Below are 10,970 nucleotides of genomic sequence, written 5' to 3'. Positions count from 1 at the left end.
CTCCACAATAAAAATGATTAATCAACCTCTCATAATTACAAAAAAATGAATAAAATGAAAAATTATGATTGGTTGAATGCGGTTTGCACGGTTTGTACAAATTGAGTGGTTTGCATTTGATCGCTCCCCTATATATATATATATATATATATATATATATATATATTCTGAAAGAAGGAGGTCTATTTCGTTGATCGATGTCACGCTATGGGTAGGAGTCAAGTGGAACGTAGAATTGTTTGTAGTCAAACTGAATAGAAGGGGGTGTTTGAAAAGGGTTTCCTGTCTGGCAAAGTAGAGGGCTATCATTTGTCTTTATTTTTGACAAACAGACCGGAGCACCCCAAGGTGAAGGATTCGGTTAGATGAAACCTTATATTTATGTTATTATTTTTATTATTCCTTAACCATTTATTTTCTTTTAATAAATATATAAAACATATAAGTTAAAATTGATACAGAAAAGATGCATTAATTATTATAATAAAAATTGTTCGTTGTAAATTTTTTGTAATTATGAGATGTTGATTAGTCATTTTTGTTGTAGAATGTGTTAATTATAGATATTATCATAATTTTAGAAAAATACATGAAACAGTTTCATTAAAACATAATAATAATCATATCTGAAACAATTTCATCAAATTAAACAGTTTCATGAAACAATTTCATTAAATTAAACAATGAAATCGACGGATTGTAGTGGTTTGCACAGTTTGTACAAATACGGATGGTTTGCACAGTTTATACAAATATGGATGGTTTGCATTTGATCGCTTCTATACATACATATATTTACATATATGTATATTATATTTTGTAAATTAAAAAAAAATGAAAAGTAAGGTTTTTGTAAGAACCTCCGTTGTGGAGTTTTATTGAAGTTATGGCACGTGAGGTTTCTTAAAGGTTTTACCACTGTGGATGTTCTCACCTTGCCCGGTAAGTATGGCAATTTGCAAAGACTGAGAACCTTACCCTGTAAATGGTCCCTATTCGACTGGAGGGGCATTTACAAAACGCTTATCCGGGTAAGCGTTTACCAAGTCACATTATCTTACCGAATCAACATTGCAAGGACCAAAAATCCTACCCACTAAGAGCTAAAGGCAAAGACGGAGAGTCTTACACGGTAATGACAGCGACGACTCTTACAACGGTTAGCACTTACCAGGTTAATTGTTGCATACGATACCGTTTTGGTGAACTAATATCTTTCCGGTAAGTAAATGATAGTTTTGATTTTGCCGGTAAGCACTTACCCGAGTAAGTATTGGTAAACGGCCCCTAAGTAAATATGATTGGTGCCTTCTGTCGGTAAGCAATTGGTAAACGACCCCTAATTAAAAGAGGCTCCACATATTCTAATACGATGAATGCACATGAACATTAGAGGTTACAAAACTAAAAGATGTTGGAACCAATTGTAATTGAAAAACCTCGATCCTAATGAGTAATTGTACAAATATCAAGAATCCGAAGAGGTCAAGATAAGATGTTTGCAGACTTGTCCATGTATTTTCCAGCAAGGGAATCGAAGAGCATGCCGGCACCTACTCCGACAGCCAAGTCGATGGTATAGTGTCCTCTTGAGCTCAGAAGCCTCACCACTTGTAGGAAGTTCAAGGTGTCGAACAGAACCGCCAACTCTCGCCGCTTCATCCGCCTCATATCCAATGATGCAATCACCGATCCGGCCACGTGACCCGAATAGAACAAGAAGAACGACACGTTCCCTACCGGAAAGTCCGCACCCGAACCCAAAAATCCCTGAACACATACACCAAACATTTTTAACTTCTACTTTGGTGTTTTTACACATCAAACTTGTGCATGTTGCACGATTAAAGCATTCATGGATATGGGTGGTCGGTAAAACGCCTTTGCTTTCGACACAACTTTAAATTTCTCACGTGAGATTCTAACTATAGAACACGTAATATATATATATATATATATATATATATATAGTTTGTTACAAATACAACTCATCGTATTTGTACAACCCAATAAATTGTAATATTTATGAAAATGATAAGAGTTCATGTATTATGATTTATATATTTATAGAAGATGAATAAAATTCATTGATTATGATCAATATTTTATATTAGAAAACAATCAAAACTTCTTTAAAATTACATATTCATCAAATTAAATAAACAATTGAGATTGAGTTGTATTGACTATATAAATGTAAGGCGTTGTAATAACCCAATTCTATATGTATATATGTGTGTGAGAGAGACACCTATGACGTTACAAGAGGACTTATTTAATGGGAAAAGGGGAGACACGTTTTAAGAGATTTTCACAATTTGTCAACTATTACCACGAAAATGGCCACCTTTTAATGGATCAATTTCCCACCAAATCCATAGCATTATGTACAACTCATAATGCATAAGTTACAAACTCGTTATAGCATCACATATATATATATATATATATATATACACGTATGTATACCACCAGGTTCTCTCACGCGTATTATCACATGTGATAAGGATGTTCTTGTGTTCTCGTAAAATGGAGGTATTCTCGTTTGAACCTCCAAATATATATATATATATATATATATATATATATATATATATATTTCTATTTCCATAGAGACTCGAGAAGTGAATTTGTGGTTTAGAAAAGAATCGTTATCGAAAACGAGCGGTGCAGAGTGAATGTATCGTTTTGAAATAGAAGATTGGTTGAAATTAATGACGACGTCTACCTCCGGCAAAGGAAGCTGAGTTGAATAGCCTAATATCCCTCTGCAAGTGAACATGAACAGCGCCGCCACGGTGGCTCTCGGCCGCCCTTCAATCACCAACGTCCCTATGATATACGCCGATTGCATCGCCACAAACACCTTCAAAATTCAAATTAACATCACAAATTAATCAATCGAATCTATTCTGCATGCCAATTTGACATCAGATCTGTGTTTAATTCGTGATTTCGAATCGGATTTTGAAAAAATTGTGATCAGAGAATGATTGTTACCGTATTAAGTCCTGCGAGAATGGTGTTGAGAGTAGGACTCGAGGCGAGGATACGGTGGAGATGTACGGTGGCGAGGAAGCCGATATCAAACGGCGGAGATGATGGCGGAATCATCCGGAGCGTATACTCGACCGCCATGAAAAACAACAATGAAAGAGCAAAGAAGCAGGGGATCGGATGGTGCTTGAAGACACCGAATACATCCGCAATCGTCCATTGTAGGAAGGAGGCATCGGCGAAGGACCAGGTGCTGGAATCATGATGATTATTGTTATGCTTGAGGTTAAAATTAGTGATGGAAATGTGGTTGGGGTTTTGGAGGAGGGTGGTGGTGTGTGGCTTTGAGCGGTGGTGGAGGTTATCAGCGGCCATGGTTGGCGGGAATGAATGGAGGAGAAGAGAAGATAAGAGTGGAGGTACTTATAGGTAGCGAGTGGCGGAGAATCCCATGGGGAAGCGTTATCTGCAGGAATGGAAGCAAAACGCAGATTACTTGCTTTAATTAAATCATTTTTTAATATAAAATATTAAAATTAATTTTTTTTAAAGAGAATTAGAGGAGTGTTTGGTATTGCTTGTAAAAATAACTTATTGGCTTATTTTGATATGACACTGGTAATAAACACTTTTAAGTGTTCGAATAAACAACTTATATTGATACCAAACCGGTAATAAGAAGTTTTTAAAGAAGTTTTAAACTCTTCTGACTTATAATAAGTTAATAAATGATTTTATAAAAAAGTACAAATTGTTTCAAATAAGCAATCTCAAACACCCCCTTATATTCAATTCCAACTACTACTCTATTTTAACAATTTTAATATTAATTATATTATTAAAATATTTGATATATTTAATAATTTTTTTAACATTCATTTTTAATGTAATAAAAAAATATTAAAATAATATTTTTTTTTATTTATAGATATGTTTAAATTTAGACATTTTTACAATTACTTGTTTTTCTATAAAAATAAATAAAATTAACGGGAGTCATTTGATGTACATAAATTGGAAAAGCTGGTCTAAAAGGTCAATAGCTACCTAAAGTAAAGGTTCAATCTTAATTTAATATAAATATTAAATTAAAAATACCGAAAATATATTTTTTTTGCCTCGAATTTCCATTATATTGCGCTTATATTCTATTTAAAAATAATGGGAAGCACTTTTTTTATTTTAAGAAATTTTAAAATTATATATTTAGAAGAGATAAATATTATTTTTAATTGTATTAAATATTTTAATAATATAATAATATTGTAGGTGAATGAGAGATAAAGTAACATTTTAATTGATATCGGGTTAAAAGAGATTGTGAGTAAACATAGTCTTAGTTCCATCAGATATACAATCTATTTTGTTAATAAATTTTTTATTCTATATTTTACCTAAAAATATCTGTTACAACTTTATCTTTTTATATAAAAACTGGTTTTTCTTAAAAGTTATTTTAGAATTGAAAATGATGCACCGCGAGTGGTGGATCAGATTTGATTCCAAACTTTATTGGTTCTGAAGAATGTCGAAGATGAATTGATAAACTCTGTATATTAAAAACACATTTATAACTTTAACACGATAGTTTGGTATCTTCTGATAATTTTATTAAATGTTTTGAAAAATTAGGTAAAAAATTGAAAACAGATATTTATAGGAAAATCGTGTGGTACAACTTGATGGAAGATTTTATTGTCGATAGTTGAAAATTAATGTAATACCTTGATGAAAAAATCAAATTTTATGTTAAAAATAAAATCGAAATTACAATTGGTGGTTCGGATGCTCATGGGTTGAGTTGATCGGGTTGACGACACTTTACAACCCAACACAAATCTTAACCCAACCCAACTCAAACCGTACGGGTTGATCGAGTTGATACTTTGATACATTAAAATATTCTTTTAACTTTGAATATGTTATTTTTTTTACTCATAAGAAGAAAGGTTTTAAATGCTGCACCCTTTCTAATACTTTATTTATAAAATTTTTAAAATTATATCAAACTCCACCTCTTTCAATTATTTTGAAAATTTTATTATTAATTATATTATAAAATATATCACTAAAAAAATATTTTCTCTCTGCCCACGACAAACTTTATTATTTAGTTGACAGTTACGATAATGACATGAAAAATATGAAATAAGGTTGATAGATATTTTAAGAAATTGAATTAATATTCCAAATAAAGCATATTTAGGGTTATGCTAAAAATAGATGAAAGTTTAGAATGTGGTATGGTGTGACATGAAATTTATGAGGCCACATGCACAATGTGTCATCAAGTTTAATAAAAAACATCATTAAATATATACTTATAAAATAGAGAAAAAGATCCTTGAGGACCGTATACGTCCTATAAAGACGGAAGTGGAAGGTTTGAGCTTAGTAATTCTCGAGTTCGGGTCGATCTCGAACACTAAATAAAACTCATTTAACTTAACGAGTCGAGTCGAACAAAGCAGAGCAAACGTTGCTGCCTTTTGCCATCGATTTATTGATTTGATTTGTTCTTTTTTTCCTTTCGATTCTCCATATTTTCTAATAATTTAGTTAAGTGTGTATAAATATATTAAAAAGAATGGAGAATCGGAACACAAAATAATCAAATAAAGAAGGGGTCTATGGTAGAGGCCAACTACGACAATGAGCACCAATGAAGAGCGGACAACAATAAGACGGCGACGCGAAGCGATGGTGTTGGGTGCGAGAGATCTGAATGGCGTAGAGCATGAACGGTAAAACTGATTTAGAGTTGTATTATTTAAAATCTTTCTAACCAGTTATATATAGTTTTTTTTTGTTAATAGAATGTAATTACCAATTTTTAAATGTTCGACGAGATTTATGTACCCAAAACAAATGTTTAGAGGCTTAATTGTTAAAAATTATAAAGCTCGATGTTTATTTATTTAAAAGATTCAAGAACTTAATCATTCATAAAAAAAAAACCGAAAACTTATTTGATTTTCTAGCCTTTTCCCAGAAATAATTAAATCAGGCTTTTACATTCTTGGTCCCTCTGCTTTGTGGTTTGTTTGAGTAAGGTCTCTCAAACGCATTTAGGTGCCATTTACCAAATGCTTACCCGGGTAAGCGCTTACCAAGTCACTTTACTTTACCGGATGAATATGGCAAAGACTAAAAATCTTACCTGGTAAGGGCGAAGGCAAGAATCGAGAGTCTTACCCTGTAAATGAGGACGAAAACTCTTACCATGGTTAGCGCTTACCGGGATAAATTGTTGTATACGATACGTTTTAATGAATAAAATCTTACCTAGTAAGTAAGCGATAGTGTTGAATTTTACCGATAAATGCTTACCGGGTAAGTGATTAGGTAAACGGCCTCTTAGTACATCTTCGGTACCTGTAGTACACAAAAATGCACACTTTAAGTCCCTCCTTTTATCAAAATAAAAAAAAAACATGTGTAATCTGATTGAATTGTGGGGTATTTTCGTCTATTTATCATCTTTTTATAATTTTCCAAATAAAGTCTCTATAACGAAAAAGGTATAACGTCCATCTAGAGGATACAACAAAATTATTCAAGTAAGAATTTAATCTAGCGAATCAAACTTGTTTAGCGATGGATTTTTTATGAAAGAGGAGAGAGAACCCCAAAAAATTAAGAGGGAATCGAGAGAGAATTCGTGTTGGAAGAAGTCGGGATCTTATACGTTTCTCTCATAACTGATTTACAAACCGAAAGGGGCGAACGCGACTTTACGCACGACTTAACCTGCTTGGGAACTCGGTTTTAGACTTTGTTCCTTTGTGATACTCTAGTGTTGTACGCGACTTGTCAGGCGACTTTAGTCGCTTGGCAACCCGCGCCAACCTCTATTTCCCACAAGTCTAGCATCCTTGATCTAGTGAGCCCCAAGGCCATATCTTTAACATTTAATATGTACTTATGTCGAGGAGAACACCTACACGCCAATACCCAATTTCTTAAATGATTTATTTAATGCTCAAATGTTGGTACTTATTAAGTGAGTTCAATTTCCACGAGTCTCCTACGTGAGACTAGTTTCCTAAGATATACATCTTTTTCTAACAAAGTTCCAACTGTATATATAATATTTATATACGATAAATAAAATAAATAAATTTAAACGCCCTCCTGACCTTTGATGGAATTTGAATATTTGACTTGTAGGAGGCCAAAGACTCACATACCGCTAGGCCAAAGGCCCTTTGCTGTTAGGTTTTAGAGTTTATTTAATAACAAATGTATTATCAAAAGAATATTACTTTTTTACTGGAAAATTCGATAATAATTGTCTACTTTCCAAACGCTAAGGGGTGTTTGGGATTGCTTATTTGAAATAACTTATGTTTTTTTTCTACAAAAGTCCTTATCAACTTATTATAAGTTAGAATGATTTAAATTCTTCAAAAATTTCTTATTACCGGTTTGACACCGGTAAAAGCTAAATATCCAAACACTCAAAAGTGCTCATCACCGGTGCTACACCAGCATAAGTCGATAAGTTCTTTTTATAAGCAATCCCAAACACCCCCTTAATATCGAATTTCTATAGAACTATCGTCAAACAACAATTGAATTGGTTCTCCTTGATGTCATTCGACACTGTTAATTAAACCCATGTATTTATCTATTAAAAAAGTACATTAAACATAAAAACTCAAATTTCCGATATACGTTCGGTCCATATGTATATATCGCATTTATATTTATCAATCATTACATAATATAATTAAAAGGATTCACCAATAATATGATACGTTAATTAACGTTTGTGGCGTGTAGCCCAGTTGATAAGAGGTGTTGCCACTCTACCCAAATACAAGACAGGTCTTGGGTTCAATCCCCCTCCCCCGGCTAGACTCAGCCGCTGAGTGAGTAAAAAAGTAATCTCCTCATGTTGTGTACTTGGAGGCGGATTTCGTGTGTGGCCGGATGGAATTTTCAGTAACCAACTTTTGCCAAGTATAATATGTTAATTAATAAAACCATATGAATTGGTGATTTTAAATAACAATTATACATAATATGAATAAAAACAAAGTTTGTCAGTGATACATATCTTAATCAATTAACAAAACGATATATGTCGTACAAACAATTTGTCTAATAATCACTTACGAGGTAAGAATCGTCATCCTCACTTACCAGTTAAGACTTTCTATCATTGTCATCGTTTTTACCGGGTAAGATTATCGACTCTTACCATGTTAATCCGACAAGGTAAATGTAGGGGCGAGCAAAACCCGACGAACCCGCCCAAATCGAACCAAATTTTTTGGTTTAAACAAATACCCGATTATAAATAAAAAACAAAAACCGAATTTTAAGTAGGATTGTGGGTTTCGGGTTTGGTACACATACCCTCCACCCAAAAACCCTGCTACAACTTTGTAACTTACACATGTAGATGCAGGGTTGAGTTCCAGTGAAAATGGAAGTTATGGTGAAAAGGGATCAATTAAATGTGTCCAAATAGTAATCATACATTTTCAAAATAATATGATTAATAATAATTTAAAACAATTAACAATCATTAAGAATTGATGACAACTAATAAGAACATAATTTTAATTACATAATATTTATATACGGTAAATGTAACAAATAAACTCACACATCTACTTTATTTTTTTTAAGGTTTAAACTCTTGATCTCCTAAGAGGCCAAAGACTACGATACCGTTAGATCAAAAACCATTTGATAAGATACTATTTTTTATATAACATAAAATATAAAATGCTACATTTTTAGACAAAATCAACCACATATTTAACTTGTAATATTAAACAAAATGAAATAACTTGACACAAATGAAGTTAGGTGAGAGAGAGAAGGAATCTTTGATATTAACTTGTTGACAAACATCTTATCAAAAAGTGTAAATCACAAACTTTGTGCAAGATTTTGGTACGTTGATAGGACTGAACGTAATAGAATAAGAATCACTGTTTCATGTATGATAAAAGTACTGTTATATGGAACAGATAGAAACAGAATTAAACATGCATGTTTCACCCCCATCTCATAGAACAAGGCAGAACCAAATGAAACGTATCTATATTTTACCAATATAACATTTTTTTTTATATAAAATAAAAAACACAGTTTATTTCTGAACATCAAATACGTCTTCCTTTTTTATACTTATTCATTATTTAAATTTTATTTATCGTATTTTACGTTATTTAAACTTTTGCTTTATTGTCCTCAAAAATATTGTTTTTATATTTTGACTAATTTATGTAATTTATTATATATTAATAATATAGAAAAGGTATAAAATAAAAATTAGAAACTATATAAACCTTTTATTTTGATGAAAACTTTCAAATAATATATTTTAAATAATTAATTTCATATTTATTTAGTATTAATATAAAATAATAATGAGTGTGTTAATGAAGTATCGACTTTGTTACTTGTTAGGTTTGAAAGAAGGTTGAGATGTGTAAAAACGTGTTAAATATTTCATTCAAAACTCTATTTCCATCCATGTATTTAATGTCATGTCCCCTCACCCATCACTATCTTCTTATATTTTTTTATAAGGCCTTGTTTGTTTTTTTAAAAAAAAGCACTTAATTGCCTCTTATGTCTGAATCGGTCAGACATTGAGGTATTAAGTGCGTTTTTTTTTAAATTAAGTGCTTAATTTATCTGAATAGGTCTGATTTATTTAGAGGTAACATAAAGTCTGAAAACCTCTTATTTCTCCTCGCCTTCGCCGTACTGCTCTCGCTCCCTCTCCATCGCCAACAGGATTGCTCTCGATCTCTCTCTCAATCGCCTTGCATCGCCTACCCGATCTCTCTCAAGCTCTCCATCGCTGCGCATCGCCTACCGTCGCCTACCTCTCGATCCTTGCGTCGCCTACCGTCTTCTACCTCTCGATCTCTCGATTTAAGGTATCCATCTCGATCTCTCAAGCTCTCGATTTTGTTTCTCCTTGCTTGGTTGATTTCTGCTTTTCCTGGTTCATCTATTATGAAGGTAATCGCATCACCCACAGTTCAAATCCTATAAGGGGTTTTTGTATTATTTATGTCTTGCTTCAATCGGATGTTTTTCTTGCCGTACTTGAAAATGAATATTGATTGTTGTGACCACTGCTTGAACTGACTACTGCTTTAATATTGTGGTGATTGTTGTGACCAGTGCTGAACTTGCTGTAGCACTGGCGTTCTTCTTCATTTTCTCCTCAACATTCTTCCTTACCTTATTTACTGTAATCACTTCTATAGAGGGCTTTACATTCACTATTTCATCAGTAAGGAGCCTTGGGACTTTAGCTTTCTGCATTAGACCCTGGACCACAACTAGGTGCCATAATCTCCCTTTGGCTTCTCTCCATAGGACTGGATGCTATTGTTTATCACACCTCTAATGCTTAATGGTCTATGTATTTTGTTTCTTAGACAACACTTTAGGGATAGTGTAGAATCATCATCAACAGGGATAGTCAAACCCTCACTCTTGGTCATGGGCTTAGTGATCATCTTCTAGTGCCTTGTGATTCTTCTTGATGGTGGGTTGAGGTTTGCATCCACAGGGTCTCCAACACAGGCAGAAAAAGGTAGATGGATGCCATTGTTAACCCTTCTGCTAATCTAAAACAGGCAGAAAGTGTATTCTTCTATTTAGAATTGTTTAATCCTCCTGACGTATTAGGACTGCACAAGTGTTTTTGTAACATTTGAATCATGTGACTGATTCAGATTTCAGATTTCAGACGTAAAAACAAACAGTCTGACTGATTCAAATTTCAGACTTCAGCACCACCTCTTAAAATTCAGAAGTGAATTTAGACTTCAGACTTCAGCACCTCTTAAAAAACAAACGCCACCTAACTTAAATTACAATTTTACCCTTTTTATCATCATTCTTATGATTTGTAATTTATTGTTATTTACGTTCATGACTTAATTCTCTACCTTAAAGTATAAGGGACCAAAACAGTAAGAATTTGTAAA

At 32.8% G+C, this 10,970-nt stretch overlaps 1 protein-coding gene across 1 annotated transcript; it reads right to left on the bottom strand.

The window, feature by feature from the left end:
- Positions 1-1,329: 1,329 nt before the first annotated feature.
- On the bottom strand, positions 1,330-3,383 carry LOC112509914 (phosphatidylcholine:diacylglycerol cholinephosphotransferase 1-like). The gene is made up of 3 exons (XM_025115123.1): positions 3,001-3,383; positions 2,729-2,866; positions 1,330-1,770 (listed from the first exon to the last, which is right to left on the bottom strand). The coding sequence occupies exons 1-3, from the start codon at positions 3,370-3,372 to the stop codon at positions 1,486-1,488; spliced, it is 795 nt and encodes a 264-aa protein (XP_024970891.1). The 5' UTR covers positions 3,373-3,383; the 3' UTR covers positions 1,330-1,485.
- Positions 3,384-10,970: the final 7,587 nt, after the last annotated feature.

This window comes from Cynara cardunculus (assembly GCF_001531365.2).
Source record: "Cynara cardunculus var. scolymus isolate 2C chromosome LG 3, CcrdV1, whole genome shotgun sequence".
Lineage (NCBI taxonomy): Eukaryota > Viridiplantae > Streptophyta > Magnoliopsida > Asterales > Asteraceae > Cynara > Cynara cardunculus.
This window is presented reverse-complemented; position numbering and strand designations above follow the sequence as displayed.